At 52.1% G+C, this 20,508-nt stretch overlaps 1 protein-coding gene across 4 annotated transcripts in view; it reads right to left on the reverse strand.

Moving 5' to 3' along the window:
- Positions 1-20,508, reverse strand: part of RNF43 (ring finger protein 43) — a 116,101-nt gene that overhangs the window by 27,088 nt on the left and 68,505 nt on the right. For all 4 annotated transcript variants that reach the window (XM_044994331.1, XM_044994333.1, XM_044994332.1 and 1 more), the window contains exons 3-5: positions 4,824-4,898; positions 2,766-2,897; positions 2,189-2,290 (exon numbers count right to left, since the gene is read on the reverse strand). In XM_044994331.1, coding sequence (XP_044850266.1) covers positions 2,189-2,290; positions 2,766-2,897; positions 4,824-4,898 — 309 coding nt within the window. The remainder of the gene's footprint in view (positions 1-2,188; positions 2,291-2,765; positions 2,898-4,823; positions 4,899-20,508) is intronic.

The following is a 20,508-nucleotide window of genomic DNA, read 5'->3' on the forward strand; positions in this document are numbered from 1 at the left end:
CCCGTGACCCAACGGAGCTGGGGATGAGGGGTTTGGGGTGTGGGAGGGGCCCAGGGCTGAGGCAGAGGGTTGGGGTGTGGGGGTGAGGTCTGTGGGGTGGAGCCAGGAATGAGGGGTTCACGGTGTAGGAGGGGGCTATAGCTGGGGCAGGGGGTTGGGGTGCGGGAGGGGGTGAGGGCTCTGGGCTGGGGGTGCAGGTTGTGGGATGGGGCTGGGGATGAGGGGCTTGGGGTGCAGGAGGGAGCTCTGGGTGCGGGGGCTCAGGGCTGGGGCAGGGGATTGGAGCGCAGGGTTGGGGCACAGGCTTACATCGGGTGGCTCCCAGTCAGCGGCGCAGTGGGGGTACAGAGGCAGGCTTCCTGCCTGTCCTGGCACCGTGGACCGCACTGCACCCCAGAAGCAGCCAGCAGCAGATCCAGCTCCTAGGCAGAAGGGTGCAAGCAGCTCCGCACGGCTCTCGCCCGCAGGCACCACCCCCCCAGCTCCCATTGTCCGGGAACTGGCCAATGGGAGTGCGGAGCCGGTGCTCAGGGCGGGGGCAGCACACAGAGTCCCATGGCCCCCCCGCCTAGGAGCCAAACCTGCTGCTGGCTGCTTCCGGGGCACAGCGTGGTGTCAGAACAGACAGGGACTAGCCTACCTTAGCCGGGCAGCACCGCCGACGGGACTTTTAACGGCCCGGTCGGTGGTGCTGACCAGAGCCACCATGACCCAGTGCCTGACATTCCATGACCTGGTTCTGGGTCGCAACCCGCAGTTTGAAAACCACTGTCGTAGGGTAGGGGTACAGAAGGGCTATAAGTGCAAAGAATTAATGGCACTAGAATTACTAATGCCAGTTGCTGGAAGAAAAGAGACTGGAACTCATAGGATCTTGGCTGCCTGCATCTTCCCTGTGCAAGGAGGAGGAGGAGACTCTGGTTTGCCCAAGCCCCACCTGGAGCACTAGCTTCGGCCCTGGCACGTGTTAGAGGAGGCTGAGTGAGGCGCAGGCTCAGTGCAGGTAGAACATTCCAAATATGGGTCCAAAAGTTTTGACATTGGGAAAAGCTCCTGGTTCTTTTATGGAAAACAACTGCCCTGTTTCCGTTCCAACTTTCAAAAACGTCCAACCTGAGGGAGAGCCCAGACGTGAGGAATTTCTGCCTGAGGTGAGTGTTGGGCTACCTCAGCTCTAGGCGTCGCTGCTGCTCCACCTGCAATAATTGTATCATACCCCAAATCTCAACTCCTCTGGGACTTACCTTCCTGGGTACTGAGCTTTCCGTTCTTCTGCTTAGCTTTGCTGCTATGTGTCATTTCACTAGAAGACATGCCAGCTTATCTTTCCATTGAGGCTGAAAAAACTGGTTCTGTCAGAAATGGGGAAGTGCTGAATCTCTGGGCAAGGGCGTGCGGTGTTCTTTGTTCTTTCCATTTGCTAGTGGATTACACTAAAATGTAGCTATTTTTATCTGAGTTGTGGTCGTGGCCAAGAAAGTGACTCAGGACTTTGGGTGCCCAAGCTCAGATGCCTTAAACAGGCCTGGGGCACAGAGGTAGCTGCTTAGCCCACACTGAAATCCAGGCCCATTTCAGGTGTCTCTAGTCGCATGTCACTTCTGGATCACTTGGCCAACAAGGTAGTCAGGAAATGGGCTGTCAGGAGTGACTGTGTTATCCTGTAGAAAAAGGGGGCTTTCCAAATTTGGAAATATTTCTGTACTTGGAAGGTCTTTTATGTAATGTATTGGTTTTCATCCCAAACACTAAAGTATTTTAATCTCTCTAATGTTAGAACAGGCCAGTGACTTCCACTGGCACCGAGGACAGGGTCAGTTAGTGAGCTGGGGAAGTCAGGGCACTTTGCCAACATTTGTGTGTAAATGACACCTGGCTGGGAAGGTGCTGCAATGCACAGGTACAGCAATGTCTGGGGTGAGTGCAAACCGCATATGACACGACTGGTCACCAAAACCCAGGGCTGGAGTGTGGCTGCACTGAATCACTACAGGAACCCAAACTGCTCACATTGTTTGAGCTGCAATGGGACGCTCGGCTTGTGTAGACAGGTCTCCTCTTTCTCAAACACACACACACTTTTCCCATCACGCCCTTTCTTAGACTAGCTGTGTGCAGAAGGAGCCCCCACTGCTCCCCTTTTGCTGGCAGAACAACCAGGTTCTGAGCTGTCTCCACACAGTCTTACCTGAGTCCTGTTCCAGTGACACTTGGTGCGAGCGACAAAAATCAGGATGATCACGATGACAGTGCTCAGCACCGTGAGAAGAATCCACACATCATAGTCTGGCTGTTGGCGAGAGACAGAGGATCCGTTACCCTGGTGTCTGTGCCTGATAGGAATGAGAGCAGGCCAGGCTCCTGATCTCTTCATGATCATTACCCTTCAGACATATAAGGGTAGACCCACCCTCCCTGTGCTTCACAGGGAAAAGAAAACCGGTCTGATGTCCTCTCTGCAAACCTCAGCCAGCCCCTCTTGGTGCCTCAGCTCGCTAGGCTTTGCTCTGCAGAGCGAAGGGCCTGGGCCTGGTACCAGATAAAGAGACAAGAAATATCCTTAGATGACTTGGGAGGTTTCACAGAGAAATTGCCAATGAGCCGAAGGGGCTTTACAACCTTCACTAGCCGTGGGCGGCCTGAGCCACAGAGGAGGAAGAGGGCCAGGGTGTCACCTCCCATGGAAGGGAGGCACAGCGTTGCTCCAGTGCTGGGAAGATTGACCTAGAGTGGAAAGGAGAAGGTGGATACGACATGTTCCTCACCCAGGCTGGCTGCTCTTTAACCTCAATCTTCACATGTGCTTCTCGATTCTTGTTCACGACGCCCATCAGAAGCTCAGCATCGTGGCCCCGGATCAGAACCACAGGCTGACTCAGGCCCCTGGGTTTCCTCAGCTGCAAAGAAACAAGCTTGTTCATGAGCTGGCCCAGAGCACAGCCTGAGACATGGGTGTGATGGAGATTTACCAACACCCACGATCACATACGGGGTGAGGGAATGAGCACTGCTGCCCAGGACAAGTGCTACAGTCGCTGCCCAGAACCCATGACATGGTATATTTATTATTGACCTTCTGTCCTCAGTCTGCACCAGAGGGAAGCGCCTCATCCCCCCACCCCCTGGCTCCTGCCCACCTCTCTCTGCTCTTGCCTCTGCTGCTCCCCTGCCTGCCCCTTCCCTGTCCTTGTCCCTGCCTCCTCTACAGGCACCGCTTGACCATGTCTCTTGCTTTCCTCTGTCCACCCCTTCCCCAAAGCCGACAGGCTTCACCTCCGAGCGGGGACGATGCTTCATAACCCTGGCAAAAAAACAATAAACACCCTGGTGTGGTTCATGGCCTTTACCCCGGCCCTGCCTCCTGTCTCCTGCACCGTACGTTGTCTGTCTCGATTGTAAGCTGTTTGGTGTGGGGCCTTTTTCTTTATACTGTTCCTGCTAGTAAAGTGCCTAGCACGATGCTGGGCCTAAGGAATGAGTGAATGAATCAGCCATGAAAAGTGATGGGGCCAGTGCCCATGATCAGTGCCGCATTCCTTCTTGTGCACACTGATACTGCAGCACGGATCTGGGCACAGTCTCCTAGCCCACATCTGAGCTTTCTTCGCTCACTCACCTACATTTGATTAGTACTATATTCTGGTCAGTCGTTATTTGACAGAACTAATGCTGCTTGCCTCACGCCCATTTCAGCAAAAGCCAGGACTGCTTCCTCCCATGGAACTAGTTGAGGCTGGTCTTAGAATGCAATGTACTTGAATTTGTTACACCCTGACACAGTGTGAGTGGGAAAGGGTCTAGTGTTCTTCTCACTAGAGCAAAGTGTTCTTGTAGCCAACAGCCACTTTATTTTATACTCACTTCCCGTGAATCTAGCACCACAGGAAGTGGAGCCTATTTGTACCTATAGGCTGCAGGTCTCGTTCCGCTTAGCCTGGTGACAAGACACTAGCAAGCAGCATTGACCACCCACTTACACAACAATAACAGCTACTCCACACAGGCCTGAGACTCGCTCTGTTCCATTATTGTGTCACATGGGGTGGGAGGAAGCAGCCCCCTTTGTGTGAGACCAACACAGTTTATCACCGGCAGAGAAAAGAGCCGGCGAACCCTGAGCTCTTTGCACACAGCTGGAGTTCAGAAGTTTACTTGGACTAATTCTGAAGAGCAGCAATCTTTCCTGAGACTGGATTGTCCCACACCCTCCCACTCCCACCATCCTTCACCACCAGCTCTCTCCAGATCTCTCCCTACCAACCATGCTCGCTCTCTAAACGCCCAGTGTACCTCCTTGTGCCCTGACTCTCTCTAGGGACCAAATGTCCTCCCTCATTTCTCCTTAGGGAACAGATGCTCCTCAGCGACCCTGTGTAATGTCAGTGTTGTAGATGTTTTACCAGTTGTGATAGTCTAGATGGCTCCCTCATGGGTAAAGGTTCGGCTGCTAGCATTAGGACTCTGGAGGGACTGCACTTGGCAAACTCGATGCCTGAACAGTTTGGCTGCACAAAGCAGGGGTTATGTGCATAAATGCCTGCTTGAACATCTAGTTGTGCGATGTAGCTACCCCATTAGGGAAAGGCTTTGTGCGAAGTGGGTTCTCTGTGTTCGGGATGAGCTGGGGAAAGGTCTCTGTTCTATGGTACTGAATGGAGGAGCCAACCTGCACCATCACCCCTTGCCTCAACCCCAGCTCTGTCCCTCCATTTCTGCAGGTCCTGGCTACTATGGAGAAGCGGGAGCCTGGACTGGAGCTGTGTGTATTTCAGGACAGGATGGTACCACTGAAGTTTTCCTGAAGGTATCAATAGCGTTTGTACCTGGTCAGCGGCGCTTTCATCATCTGTGATGTCGAAGAGGATGGCACGAGCCCCCCGCTCCCCTGCTAGCTTCGCCTGTCCAAAAAAACAGACCAAGAACTTGAGTGGATACTTCATGCTGCACTTCTGTGTTTTGCAAGGCTCGCTAGTCTAGCAGCCAACGCACAACAAGATCCAGAGGTTAGAAGCTGAAGTCAGCAAAGTCCAGCTAGAAACAAGACATGATATTTTAACCATGAAGCAATGACCGGTTGGAGTAGCTTCCCAGGTGTGGAGGATTTTCCATCCCTTGGAGCCTTGAGGTTGAGATTGGCTGTCTCTAAAAGATCCACTCCAGCTGGCCCACAAGTGAGGGCCCAATGCAGGGCTTGCTGGGGGACGGTCTCTGGCCTGTGCCACGCAGGAGCTCTCAATGGACAATCAGTGGCCTTCACATCTATGATGGTTACCGCAGGAGACTTTGTACAGAGTGTGGCTACAGCACGATCTCTCAGCGTGTTTGGCTACACTGCAGCTGGGCGGGGGCTTCCCAGCCCGAGGAGATGGACACATGCTGGCTCTGCTTGAGGTAGTGCGTTAAAACAGCAGTGTAGCTGGGCTTGCATAGATGGCAGCTTGGGCTAGCTGGCCGGGGGGCCAGGCGGGTTTGTCCCCCGGCAGCTAGCCTGAGCTGTCGCCTATGCCACCCTCGGCTACACGGATATTTCTAGCATGCTGGTGCCAGCAGAGCCAGCATGTGTCTGTCTACCCACACTGGGAAGCACCTGCCCAGCTGCAGTGTAGACATACCCTGGGTTACATACACCCGTTAGTTCCTAGGTCTCCTTCGTGCCCAGTCCCACGTTTGCATCAACACAAAATGTACCATTACACTACAGTACACAGTGTCCAATGCACACACAATTATACACACAAACACACTCACTTAGGCATCATCACAGCACGTGTGCAAACACGTGAAACACACATGTACATGTACCCAGACATTGTCATGTTTACGTATCCATGCACACATTCATTCGTTAATACTTAGAACCGTGCTCACGACACCCACTCACTCACACACACACGCACACACAGCCATGCCTGTGTCTGTACACATGTGCATGTACACACATACACTTACACATATACACACACATCGGCAGGCATGCACACACACAAAGACATGCCTGTGTCTGTACACATGCACACACACATATACATGTATACACCTACACTTACACACACGTCTGCATGCACAGACACATGTTTCCTTGCACACTGAGTCTCATCACACACACTTTCAGTCCAGCACATCCCCACCCCCCTCAGTGCTGAGCTGGGTTTACATCCTGCAGGCTTACATGGTGCAAATATAGTGATAGGATGTGAATCCACTTGCTTTCCCCTCTTCTATATAGAAAGCCTCATTTATCCCACAAAACAAAGGGGAACTGGATCAGGGTTATTGCAAATGAAAAGATCAATGGGGCGTTTCAGCTTCCAAAGAGCGACAGACGGGAGGCAGGATGGTGCAGTGGTTAGGGCACTAGCCCAGGACCTGGGTTCAAGCTCTGACTCTGCCATAGAGGCCGTGTGTGACCTTGAGCAAGTCACTAGCTGCTCTGGGCCTTAGTGGCTAGCTGTGCAGCAGGTACCAGCTTTGCCCTGCTCCCAGGGGCCAGCTGGATACACTCACTAAAGCCGGTGAAGCACTCGTGTACTGTGGTGATGGGGGTCGTACCCTAGACAGGAGAAAGAGAAGAAAAGAGACTCTCAGACACGTCCACCTCCTGCCCGCTGTGCCTGAGAGGGGACCAGGTGAGCTGGAGGAATAGGGAACTGCCCTACCCCCGAGGGAGCAGGAAGGAAAGCCCCAGCGAGGGCTCCATCTCCGAGCGCGCGGGGAGAGTGTGGTGCCGAGCACGAGGAAGGAGAGCAGCAAGACACCATCAGGGAGCAGTGTCCATATGGCAGAGTGGAGGGAGGCTGCTTTGGACTAGCCAGCGGGATCTGGTACAGAGGCATTGAGAGCTCTTCAGGGTCCCCTCCCTGCATTTCCCGGCAGCTAAGAGGTGGTGTTACTGGCTGCGCTCTTGGAATGGGAATGTTACCCAAGAACTGTAACTCAAGGTGCTCAGTCAGTTTGGCTGGTTGTAGCTGGGTGTAAGGTCTCACTCCGCCTACATGGCGAGCTCACTCCCAGGCGGCTGCAGGGCCGAGCTAGAGAGCGGGAGACGGAGCAAGGCGCTGAGGTTTCAGTGGCTCCCTCTGATGTCTCCAGGCACTGCCCAATAGCACCCCTGGAATGGAAGGAGGGGCCCTGCCTTGGGAGCCCAGTAGTGCCTCACAGTCACAAAGCACCGAGTGGCATCGCCTGGGACACAGCTGGGGGGCGAGGGACAATGGGGAGGTTAAGCTGTGCTGGATTGAGGGGCAGGGGCAGGAGCAAAGTGCAGACGTTGCTGGTTGTGGAGGGTCATAGTGTGGGAGGCTGTTGGTTTGGGGGGATTCCAGTGCAGAGATTTCTGATTGGGGGGAGGGCAGTCAGGCACTTGCTGTTTTGGGGGGATCGCAGGGCAGGAGGAGATCGCAGGGCAGAGGTTGCTGGTTCAGAGGAGTGTCGCAGTGCAGAGGTTGCTGGTTTGGAGGGTTGCAGTGCAGAGGTTGCTGGTTCAGAGGAGTGTCGCAGTGCAGTGGTTGCTGGTTTGGGGGGGATTGCAGTGCAGAGGTTGCTGGTTCAGAGGAGTGTCGCAGTGCAGAGGTTGCTGGTTTGGGGGGGATTGCAGTGCAGAGGTTGCTGGTTTGGAGGAGTGTCGCAGTGCAGAGGTTGCTGGTTCAGAGGAGTGTCGCAGTGCAGAGATTGCTGGTTTGGGGGGTTGCAGTGCAGAGGTTGGTGATTTGGGGGGATCGCAGTGCAGAGGTTGCTGGTTTGGGGGGTTGCAGTGCAGAGGTTGGTGATTTGGGGGGATCGCAGTGCAGAGGTTGCTGGTTTGGGGGGTTGCAGTGCAGAGGTTGCTGGTTCAGAGAAGTGTTGCAGCACAGAGGTTGCTGATTTGGGGGGATTGCAGTGCAGTGGTTGCTGGTTTTGGGGGGATCGCAGTGCAGAGGTTGCTGGTTTGGAGGAGTGTCGCAGTGCAAATGTTGCTGGTTTGGTGGAGTGTCGCAGTGCAGAGGTTGCTGGTTTGGGGGGTTGCAGTGCAGAGGTTGCTGGTTCAGAGGAGTGTTGCAGTGCAGAGGTTGCTGGTTCGGAGGAGTGTCGCAGTGCAGCGGTTGCTGGTTTGGAGGAGTGTCGCAGTGCAGAGGTTGCTGATTTCGGGGCGGGGGAGATCGCAGAAGGGACTAGATATCGCCTCTGGTTTCTCACTGAGCTCCTTCCCCAACACTTGGCTCCAGAGTCCTTCTCAGCAGCAGGCAGGAGGCGTCTGTCTCAGTGCACACAGGCCTAAGGCGATGTGGTAACTGGTCATTCCCTGCCCCTCAGAACCGCTCTCCCCTACTTTCCGGAGAAGCACCACTGACACTGGCCTGTGGAGGGCATTGTGGCCTTGACTCTGCCCAATGCAGCGTTACAGAGACCCCCATAACTTACCCTCGCAGTGTGTGACACGATTGCCCACCCACACCCGTTGTCACGGAGGCTCCGGAGCAATGCTCTGAATGAAGCCAGTCAGGACTGTGGGGTAACATGCCTCCTCTCCCTGAGCTGTCGCCAGGACAAGAAGCCTATATGGCTTGGGCCTTCCTGCATCTGACCTTGGAGCATTCAGCCGCCCTGTTCTCACTGTGCGCTTCCCGCAGCGAGCCGGCCTGGACGGGACTCTGGGGAAGCCAAAGGGGCCTGCACCCCAACTTCACAGTCAGCTGTGACTCTCAGCCAGCGTGTAAAACAGAAGGTTTATTAGTCGACAGGAAGACAGCATAGAACAGGATTTGTTAGCACAGAAAGCAGGAGCATTCAGTGACGTCCATCTTTGGGGGAGGGGAGCCCAGAGCCAGTGCTCTGGCCTTCCCCCTGGGCCTGAAGCCAGCCCAGAGTGACTTACTTCTGGCTGTCCAGCCCCCGACACACCCGTTGCCTCTCCTCCAGTCTTTTGTCTCACTTCCTGGGCAAAGTGTCACCTGGTCGCACCCCCGCTCCTGGTTCTCAGGTTACGAAGGGCATCCGCCATCGCAGCTGGAGCCACCTCACCTGCCCCCAAGGGTCTCAGCAAAAGTCACACCCCTATTCCCACCACCTAAGCACTGGTGTAACACACAGGGGAACTGAGGCACACACAGTATCCATGCAAAACAGTAAGACTCACATAAGCTCACATACAACATAATAAGGAGGAGAACCCCACTTTGTCACACCTCTCCCCCCTTTGAGACTGAACGGAGTGAGGTTACTTTAGCCAGTGACCTGGCAGCTGAAAAAATACTATCCTGCTAATGACCCCCTCATGCCTACTGGTAGGTCCAATCTCACTCTCTCCCGCATCTTGTTCCACCACCTTGTGCTGTCGTCAGCCACCGCTCACTAACCTTTCTCCCACCCAGACAGCTGAGTGTCTCTGGCTCCTGCATTACCCTGCACTAGGCTTCTCCATGCTGTATTTTGAAGCACAGAATGAGATCTCCAGCCTCCTGGGAACTGAACCCTGGCTGAGTGCAACGTGGGCCTCTGGCTCTGAGCACCTGAGCAAACCAAGTGGGATCCCTGGCAAAAGGTGGTGTTGGAGTCTCTGATATATGCCATCATGTGCCAGCAATGCCCCTCTGGCATGTACATTGGCCAAACCGGACAGTCTCTACGCAAAAGAATAAATGGACACAAATCTGACATCAGGAATCATAACATTCAAATACCAGTAGGAGAACACTTCAGTCTCTCTGGTCACTCAATAACAGACCTAAAAGTGGCAATTCTTCAACAAAATAGCTTCAAAAACAGACTCCAATGAGAAACTGCAGAACTGGAATTAATTTGCAAACTGGACAGCATCAAATTAGGCCTGAGTAAAGACTGGGAGTGGATGGGTCACTACAAGAACTAATTTCCCCCTGCTGATACACCTTCTTGTCAACTGTTTGAAATGAGCCACCTTGATTACACTGGCCTCATTAGCACTACAAAAGTGACTCCCCCCCTTGATATTCACCCCTTCTTGTCAACTGTTGAGAATAGCCCACTTCCGCCTTAATTGTATTGCCTCGTTAGCACTAACCCCCCACTTGGTAAGGCAACTCCCATCTTTTCATGTGCTGTGTATTTATACCTGCCTCTGTATTTTCCACTCCATGCATCTGATGAAGTGGGTTTTAGCCCACAAAAGCTGATGCCCGAATAAATGTGTTAGTCTCTAAGGTGCCACAAGGACTCCTCGTTATATGAGAGTCAGTTTGTTTCAATGGTTCTTCCTGTGCAAATGTAAAACAATGAGGAATCCAAGATGTGTCCACACACAGGGCAGACATGGCCATGTGTTTTTGCCACAGCCTGCTTTCTTCACTGACGCTTCTCTTTGGCTCTTTCTGTTCTGCTGTTCTCGATGGCTTTAACCACAGACCAAGAGGTCTGCCGCCATTCTGATCTGTCAGCAGCAGCAGCAGCTTCCCATGTATTCGGGTCAACTTAACCAGCTTTAAGAGGGTCCATATATCATTTTTGTTGGCCTCCCAGCATATGTGCTCCCGTTCACAACTGTCCATAAGATCTGGCTTTGGGGAGTTGTGTATCGTCCATACATATGAGGTGACCAACCCAGCAAAGTTGTGTCTGTACGATTAGAGATTCAACGCTAGTGACACAGCACTGGTCCAGGACTTTGATGCATGGTATCCTGTCCAACCACTTCATGTTACAGATGAGATGCAAACAGTGCATATGAAAACTCTCTAGTCGCTCCTGCTTTAGAGTGTCCATGTTTCACAGCCATAGAGAAGAGAGCTTAACACAACTGCACAATAGACACTCATCTTGATGTAAAGTTGAATGCCTCTCACATGCCACAGGTGGAGACTAAGTCGACCATAGGCAGAACTGGCTTTAGAAATGCACTGCGTCATTTCATCATTGATCATAGCAGTATCGGATAAAGTGCTGCCAAGATAGCAAAACTTTTCTACAGCATTAAGCAGTGTGTCAGCCATTGTGATTTCGGGAGCAGAATACATTTTTGCTAGAGCAAGCTGGTAAAGCACTTCAGTTTTCTTGAAACTGATAGAGTCCAAATTGCTTTGCCAATCTAGATTCCTGGTAAATACCCCAGCAACGTGTCACTAGTCAGGGGCTAAAGGACACCCTCTGCTCCAGCCCTTACAAATGGGGCATGCACACATGGGGGGATGCAACACACACAACTTGGAGGGGGCAGGGAGAATTCAGACATGTGTGAAGGTGTGGGAAGGTCTCACACACATACATTAACCCTGTTGGGTGGTCCTAGCACTGAGTTCAATAGGGTTCTATTGCATGACAATGTGTCACCAAAGAGTAACAGACACAGACCTTGCTAGGCTCTGCCTGCAGTGGGTAGGCTCTGCCTAGACCAAGGCTTCACCCTGCACTTGAGATGTGGTTCCCTGCCTCCATTGCCTGGAGCGTGCATTGCTGACCAAATGGGACGTTGCCTCATAATGTGATGTCATCTCTGCTGTCGCTTTACCCCCAAGGGTTAGCCTAGACCATCTAGCATATTTTCAAACCAGCCCGTCCTTATCCGTGCTAAGGGCAAAATCATCTCTCACAACGTGCTGGCTCCAATGTGACCGTCTACACGGTTCTGACACTGCTTTGTGTCTCCCAGTTTCCAGATCTAGTTTGTGGTCACCTGGTGAGAGTTGGCTTTAACTTCGCATATGTCACTCTGGTGAGGGCTCTATTATCGCAATAGTTCTGTGCAGGGAGCTGTACCAATCAGCTTGCGGGGGGTTGGGATGTGGAATTCCCCAGGTATTGTAGGTTTATAGGTTTTGCTCTGATGTCTTGAACATTTCTGGGCTTTGGGTGGGTGGTTTGTCCACTGGCCAGGAGGGTGGAGTTGTAGGTGATGCTACAGGAGGGACAGGGCTCCCATTGGGATGCAAGCTTTGGTCCTCTGGTGCTTTGTGGGTTGGTGAGTGCTTGCTACACAGACTGCACAGCAGGACTTAAAGTGTGTGCGGGGGAAGGAGACACTGGGATTGCAGATCTGGCAAAAATATCATTTAAAACTCAAGTCAGGTCAGTAAGGGGCATGCTCTCGGCACAGTCTTACAAAGCGGCTGCTGCCAGAGTATGCTAGACCTGCCGCTTGTCCCAAAACACTTTGAGCACTGCTGCACCAGCCTCTCTGCTCACTGCACGCAGGCTGCACTTCCCCCAGGACTGACAGAGCCAGGCCACCAGCCTCAGCAATTAGAGGCCATTGTCCCAGGGCCTTTGACACCCCTTGGAGCTGTTCCCTGCCAGCCTCGGAGCGGTTTTTGGCAGAGAAGTAGTTAATGGCTGCCTCTTGTGGAAGGAAGGAAGGAAGGAGGAAGGAAGGAAGGTGAACAAAGTGCAGAGCGGGGATGATCTTACTCACGCGGGGTGCTTTGATCTGAGCGTCCTTGGGAGAGCGTGTGCAAGCACGTATCTGCCAGAATTGCTACAACAGGCTTCACAATTACAGTGTGTGCCTCTAGCTGAGGGGCCAGAGGTCAGAGCCAGAGCTTCCCAGCTGTAAGATCAAAGGCAGCACTCCTGCCCCGTGGCTGCCCGAAGTAAGAGGCATTCCCCAACCCAAAAGGGGATGTTACAGAGAGTGTGCATGTTCAGCTCCCTCTTCCTCCTGCCAGGCACACACGTCCCTCCCTTCTCTCCTGCTTGGGCTGCAGGGACTCTGGAGAGCAGGGCTAGGCGAAAGGTTGGGAACTAAGGTGGCAAATCAGAGGCCAGGGGATTAGGGTTGAGGATCAGAGAAGGGACTGGGAGCTCTAGGGTTTGGTAGAACCAGATTGGGAAACTGGGCGGTGGAATAAGAGGCTCAGAGCAGGATCAGGGAGCGGAGTCATCAAAGGAGCCTCAAAGTTTGCCAGGACCTGAGGACAAACAGGACTTTCAGGTAGTGAATGTCACCCAGTGGGAACCAGTCAGCATGCGCTGGATAGCAATCGCTTTTACAAGGATTTTCTCCTGTTAAAGACAGAGGAGCTGGAAGAAGCAACCGGAGCTGGGCAAATGATTCTTGACAAATAGCTTCTCTGGCAAAGGTGATTGTTGGGCATTTGTTTGTTATTCAAAATCATTTGACAAATCTTTGCTGCAAACTCTTAGGTCAACGGGCTTCTCACAAATCATTGGCTGCAGCTTACTGTTGGAGTGCTGGCAGTTTGTTAGCCAGGCCATGTGATTGGTCCCTGCGGCCACATTCCATTGCTGGTTTCCATGACGGAATGGCCTGATTTCTAGTCACTTTGGATGCAAATCCATACTGGCAGGAATAGTCCTGAACTTCTGGCTTTCTGCAGCCATCCTTGGAACAAAAACTCACCCACCATCACAGAAAAGAAACACACAAGACCGGCTGCAAACACAAGTGCAGCAAAGGGGCAGGTAAATAATTCCTCACAGTATCTGCTCAACTCTTCAATTAACTCTCCCTGTGCATCTTAATCACCCTGGCTATTGATTTTCAGGTTTGGATGCCTCATTACTGGAAGGAGTTCAGAGAAGAGCAGCGGGAGGGATCAGGTGGCTGGAAGGAGTGACTCACAGGGCCAGACTGAAAGGGCTGATTGTGTATTGCTTGGCTTGGTGACAGCGAGGGTGGAGGTTATGATAACATTTTACAAAGGGCTATTCTTATCATCATTTATATAGTGCTGCAATTATATCTGCAATGCGCCACCACAGGAAACAAAAGCGAGAGCCCCTTCCTCAGACAGCAGCACCCCAGCACCGACTCGATGCTTCCCACGTCCCAGCACAAGGAGTCCTGTGGAGCGAGAGGAGGTGTGTTGAATACAGAGCAGGAGGCGGCTCCATCAGCGGCATGCAGGGACTCTACATCTGGGATGAAGGGGAAGAGAGCGATCAAGACTGAAGCTTGGGAGGACTGTAGAGCAGGGAGATGTGTGGACAGCGCTGTGGGGTGGAGTTGGGCAGAGCCTGCTGGCTGCTGGCTGAGTGCTCGGCCCTGACTTGGAAGCCAGCGAAGGGCCTGAGGGAGCTGAGGAGGCACAGCCTGAGTGGTGCACAGAGACGTGACCCCTGCCAGCAGAGTGAAAGGGGTGAGGAACTAAAACCTCATTTACTGAGCGCTGCTGTGTATCTGCCCATACTACAGGGCTGAGCTACACTCGTCGTTGGGCTTCTTTGGTTCAGGGCCCCACGTTGTGAGAGCCCTTGTCACTGACAAGTGCCAGGAGTGAGGTTTCAGACCTGCACAGGGAGAGTGGGATGACGTTTGTGACAGTCGTGTTAACTGGTCAAGCAGCATCTCAGGCAAAGTCCAGCCCTAGTCAAATCCAGTCCTGAAAGCAAAATGTAGCCCCCAAATGGAGCGGTGCCTCACGAGAAGAGTCATTCCCTGTGGCCCCTGTGGGCTCTGACAGAGCCCAGCATGGCTGACGTCCCCTGGCAGCAGGAGGGAAGGGGAGGGGGCTATGACCCCCCCAGTCACCCTGGCAGCCCCCCCCCAACCAATGGGAGGAGGGGAGACCACAGCAATCCCCAGCAGCCAACGAGAGGGCAGAAGCCAGCCAGGCAGACAGGTGCCGGGAAAGCCAAAGGAGGCGCGAATGGCTCGGCATTATAGGGGGTCTCCCGGCCGCGGGCCAGCACAGCGCTCCAGGCCCCGCACCTGGCCTGTCTGTAACACCGGCCTGCAGACCGGCCTCAGGCGGGACAATCCGCTTCTCCTGCCACAGCCTACCAGCCCCAGGACACGGCCCAGCTCTCCGGCCACCGCCTGCAGCCACAGCGGCTCGGGATTTGGATCCAGAGACCAGACCTGCCTGCAACTGAGCCCACGAGTTCCAAGCTTTACAGACTGTCAGCACCGTTCAGGGAGGGAGTGGGCGGCTAGTCCCTCTCCAGCGATCCCCGGGGAGGGCATTCTGGCCTGCACCGCTCTCCTGACCGCTCAGCCAGAAAAGGCACCTGCGGGAGTCCCCTGGAGTACAGTTAGATTGGTCGTTAGGGCTTAATCTTGCACCCGGCAGTACATGGCATCTGCAACAGGACAAGACCTGCACTGCCAGGTCCCTGGATGATCAAGTGTGTTTCTAACGCAGGGCCGGTGCAAGGAAGTTTTGCGCCCTAGGCGAAACTTCCACCTTGCGCAACCCCCCCCCCCCCCCAGCTAACCCCCGCCACCCCCCCATAGCAGCTAACCCCGTCCACCTGCCCCACCCTCCTGAGGAGCTCCCCAACCCCCCACGGCAGCTAACCCCCACCCCCACGGAGTCTCCCCTCCACGGCAGCTAACCCGGCCCGGGGACCCCACCCCAGCTCTCCTCCGCTGAGCACGCCGGCGCCGCTCTAATTCTCCTCCCCTCCCAGGCTTGAGCAGACTTAGAGCTGGGCTGTGTGCTCAGCGGAGGAGGCAGAGTGGAGGTGATCTGGGGCGGGGAGCGGTTCCCCTGTGCGCCCCCCCCCCGTTACTGCGGGTGGCCCTCCCCACGCCCTCCCCCCCAGCTCACCTCCACTCCACTCCACCTCCTCGCCTGAGCGGGCTTTTAGGTGCCCTCACTGGCCGCCTAGTTTACCTAAGTGGTTGCACGGGCCCTGTTCTAACAGCATCTCCTCCCAGGCCTACAGCAAGTCCCCATGTGCACCCCCAGGTACCTGGGACGTGGGGGTCAGACAGAGCAGAGGGGGAGACACTGGTGGATAGGAACACTGGGGAGGGTGTGGTCACATGACCTAGCGCCCTTGCCAGCATCGCGTTCAGTAATTAACAAGCATTATTGAGACAGCTCATCAGTTAAATCCATTAATATTGTACTGACTGGCTATTTCTCTGTAATCAGAGCCTCCTATATCGTTCCTAGTTAATGTCTTTAACCTGTTTGCTTGTGTGAGTTTGAATTATTTGTGAGTCAGGTGTGGTAGTCACGGCCTTACTGTGGGTAGCCCCTTGTCTCACTGTAGGCCCAGCTAAGCAGCTTTATTCTTAGCACCCCAGGAGGAGGAGGAGGAGGAGTCGGGCACCTCCCAGCAGCACCATGAGATGAGCCCAGGCGACAGAAACGACTGGAGGTCCCCGCTCCTGTTTTCCCATCAGCCAGGTACTAAGCCAGCGCCACAAGGGGACTTACAAAAACAGTGTTTGCAACAGATGCGAGTGACTCTACGCTGGGCACTGCACTTACCGAGTCCTAGTAATGGTAAAGAAAGCAGAGTTGCAGTTGCTTCAGGAATGTTATCACCATGACACAGACAGAAAGGCTCAGTAACGGGACAGGAAGAATGAGTACATTACTGGGCAGTGCCACATTGCTCAATTTGCCTGTGCAGTCATTCCCCACCTGATCGCTGAGCGCCACAACTACTGTTCCCGTCCAAAGGCTCAGCAAAAGCCAGCGCTGTGGGCACAGCCCTTACCTAGGGGAAGGGATTTCAGCTTCCAAAGGAAGTGTTCATCTGATGGGAGAGACTGGACTGCAGCTTTCATTCTCTGTGCCTTGCAAACATTGCCCAGCTCAGCCTCCCGCCGCTGCTCTGACCCCCTTACACAGATGGGAACTAAGGCACGGAGGATTACGGCCAGAATGGTCAGAAGTGCTCCGCACCCACAACAGGGACAGATTTTCACAAAGGCTCAGCCCGTCGTTCTCTTAAGGCAAAATTTTCACAAGTATCACAACGGGAGCTGCTGGGTGTTGAACACTTTAAAATCCTTTTATTTAGGTGCCTAAATGGGAGCTGGGCACTTGACATTCCAGGTCTGGCCGTGGGTGCTGACCACTTCAATCTGGCTCTAAATGCATTTAAAATGCAGCCCCATGCAACTTCCCCAAAGTCCCACAGACAGGCTATGCCAGAGCCAGCAACAGAACGCTGATCTGTTGCTAAGGCTGGCAAGCGATTGAAAAAATTAATCGCGATTAATTGCACGGTTAAACAATAATAGAATTCCATTTATGTAAATAGTTTTGGATGTTTTCTACATTTTCAAATATATTGATTTCAGTTACAACACAGAATACAAAGTGTACAGTGCTCACTTTATATTTTTTTATTACAACTATTTGCACTGTAAAAAACAAAAGAAATAGTATTTTTCAATTCACCTAAGACAAGTACAGTCGTGCAATCTCTTTATCATGAAAGTTGAACTTACAAATGTAGAATTATGTACAGAAAAAACTGCACTCAAAAATAAAACAATGTAAAAATTTAGAGCGTACAAGTCCACTCAGTTCTACTTCTTGTTCAGCCAATCACTCAGACAAACAAGTTTGTTTACATTTACAGGAGATAAAGCTGCCCACTTCTTGTTTACAATGTCACCTGAAAGTGAGAACAAGCATTCTCATGGCACTGCTGTAGCCAGCATTGCAAGATATTTACATACCAGATACACTAAAGATTCATCTCCTTTCATGCTTCAACCACCATTCTAGGGGACAGGTGTCCATGCTGATGACAGGTTCGGCTCAATAACAATCCAAAGCAGCGCAGACCAACACAAGTTCATTTTCATCTTCTGAGTCAGATGCCACCAGCAAAAGGTTGATTTTCTTTTTTGGTGGTTTGGGTTCTGTAGTTCCCACATTGGACTGACTGTTGCTCTTTTAAGACTTCTGAAAGCATGCTCCACACCTCGTCCCTCTCAGATTTTGGAAGGCACTTCAGATTCTTAATCCTTGGGTTGAGTGCTGTAGCTATCTTTAGAAATCTCACATTGGTACTTTCTTTGCGTTTTGTCAAATCTGCAGTGAAAGTGTTCTTAAAATGAACAACATGCTGAGTCATCATCGAAGACTGCTATAACATGAAATATATGGCAGAATGCAGGTAAAACAGAGCAGGGTACATACAATTTTCCCCCAAGGGGTTCAGTCACAAATTTAATTAACACATTTTTTTTTTTTAAAACAAGCATCACCAGCATGGAAGCATGTCCTCTGGAATGGTGTCCGAAGCATGAAGGGGCATATGAATGTTTAGCATCTCGCACGTAAATACCTTGCAATGCTGGCTACAAAAGTGCCCTGAGAACACCTGTTCTCACTTTCTGGCGACACTGTAAGTAAGAAGAGGGCAGCAGCATCTACTGTAAATGTAAACAAACTTGTTTGAGCAATTGGCTGAACAAGAAGTAGGACTGAGTGGACTTGTAGGCTCTGAAGTTTTAAATTGTTTTGGTTTTGAGTGCAGTTATGTAACAAAAAAAAAATCTACATTTGTAAGTTGCACTTTCACGATAAAGAGATTGCACTACAATACTTGTGTGAGGTGAATTAAAAATACTATTTCTTGTGTTTATCATTTTTACAGTGCAAATATGTATAATAAAAAATATACACTTCGATTGCAGTTACACCACAGAATACAATATATATGAAAATATAGACAAACATCAGGGGGGAGGCACACTGCTCACTAGCAGAAGAGGGATCCAGGATGATGGACATTTGCCCTGGGTAAACTGGGGGCAGAAAAAAATCTGTTACATTCTCCTCTGTTGCAAAGATCCATCACATTAGTTGCACTAACTGGACATAGGACTTGGCTGCCACAGCTTGCATCACTTACCAGTGTGGGTCTTCCTTCTATCCTAGGCCTGGTCTACACTACGCGTTTAAACCGATTTTAGCAGCGTTAAACCGATTTAACGCTGCACCCGTCCACACAACGAGGCCCCTTATATCGATATAAAGGGCTCTTTAAACCGGTTTCTGTACTCCTCCCCGACGAGAGGAGTAGCGCTGAAATCGGTATTGCCATGTCGGATTAGGGTTAGTGTGGTGGCAATTCGACAGTTTTGGCCTCCGGGCGGTATCCCACAGTGCACCATTGTGACTGCTCTGGACAGCAATCTGAACTCAGATGCACTGGCCAGGTAGACAGGAGAAGCCCCGCAAACTTTTGAATTTCATTTCCTGTTTGGCCGGTGTGGAGAACTCATCAGCACAGGTAACAATGCAGTCTCCTGAGAATCGAAAAAGAGCTCCAGCATGGACTGCATGGGAGGTACTGGATCTGATCGCTGTATGGGGAGAGGATTCCGTGCTAACAGAACTCCGTTCCAAAAGACGAAATGAAAAAACATTTGAAAAAATTTCCAAGGCCATGATGCAGAGAGGCCACACCAGGGACTCAGTACAGTGCCGTGTGAAAGGTAAAGAGCTCAGACAAGCCTACCAGAAAACCAAAGAAGCAAACGGAAGGTCCGGGGCAGGGCCGAAAACATGCCACTTCTACGCTGAGCTGCATGCAATTCTCGGGGGGTCCGCCACCACTACCCCACCCCTGTCCGTGGATTCCGAGGTGGGGGTGGTAATCGCAGCCATGCCTGAGGATTCTGCGGACAGGGAAGATGAGGAGGAAGAGGAGGATGAGCTTGCAGAGAGCACACAGCACTCCGTTCTCCCCAACAGCCAGGAGCTTTTTCTCACCCTGACGGAATTAGCCTCCCAGCCCTCCCAAGCCACTATCCCACACAATGAAGCCATGGAAGGGACCTCTGGTGAGTGTACCTTGTAAATATAAGACATGGTTTAAAAGCAAGCGTTTTTAATGATTAATTTGCCCTGAGGACTTGGGATGTATTCGTGGCCAGTAGAGTTATTGGAAAAGTCTGTTAACATGTCTGGGGATGGAGCGGAAATCCTCCAGGGACATCTCCATGAAGCTCTCCTGGAGGTACTCCAAAAGCCTTTGCAGAAGGTTTCTGGGCAGGGCAGCCTTATTCCGTCCTCCATGGTAGGACACTTGACCACGCCATGCATGTAGCAAGTAATCTGGTGTCATTGCATGACAAAGCCGGGCAGCGTATGGTCCCGGTGTTTGCTGGTATTCAAGCAACATCCGCTCTTTATCTCGCTGTGTTATCCTCAGGAGAGTGATATCGTTCATGGTAACCTGGTTGAAATTCAGGAATTTAATTAAGGGGACAGAGATGGGCATTCCTACTGGGCTGTTTGCCTGTTGCTTAAAAGAAATCCTTCCTTGCAGGTAGCCAAGCAGGGGCGGGGAGGGATTGGCGCTGAGCTTTTTCGCGTTCTGCTAGCAGGGATCTTCCTTGCTACCAGCCACGCGGTGGGGGGAGGGGTAAAGCGATCATCCCAGAGAATTGGATGAGGGGGGTGGTTTCTGCTGCTGCTGCATGTTAACAGAAACGAAGCAGCACTGAACAGGCTTTGCTTGCTATTTGGTAAAGGAGGGCGCTGGATATATGAAGGCTGCAGAAGCCGAAAGACAATGGCTTACCATGACTGCATGCAAGCCGAATTCTGCTGCCCGGACCTGCGTCTGTGAGATCTCCAATACCAGAGGCGCAGGCACTCAATATGAAGATGTAAAATGCGACCTTGTAGTGAAATCACATGTGGTATGTAAGGTGAATTGTGTTGTTCACCGTGAAAGAGTGTAAGCATTGTTCTGTAAAATGTATCTTTTTAAATACTTCTCTCCCTTTTTTCCCTCCCTCATGCAGCTGCAAATTTTTCAAGCCTCCCTACTCCATCCCGAAGGCTAGCTCAGATAAGGCGGCGGAAAAAAGAGACGCAAGACAAAATGTTCTCA

Source organism: Mauremys mutica, chromosome 19, assembly GCF_020497125.1.
Source record: "Mauremys mutica isolate MM-2020 ecotype Southern chromosome 19, ASM2049712v1, whole genome shotgun sequence".
Taxonomy (NCBI): Eukaryota; Metazoa; Chordata; order Testudines; family Geoemydidae; genus Mauremys; species Mauremys mutica.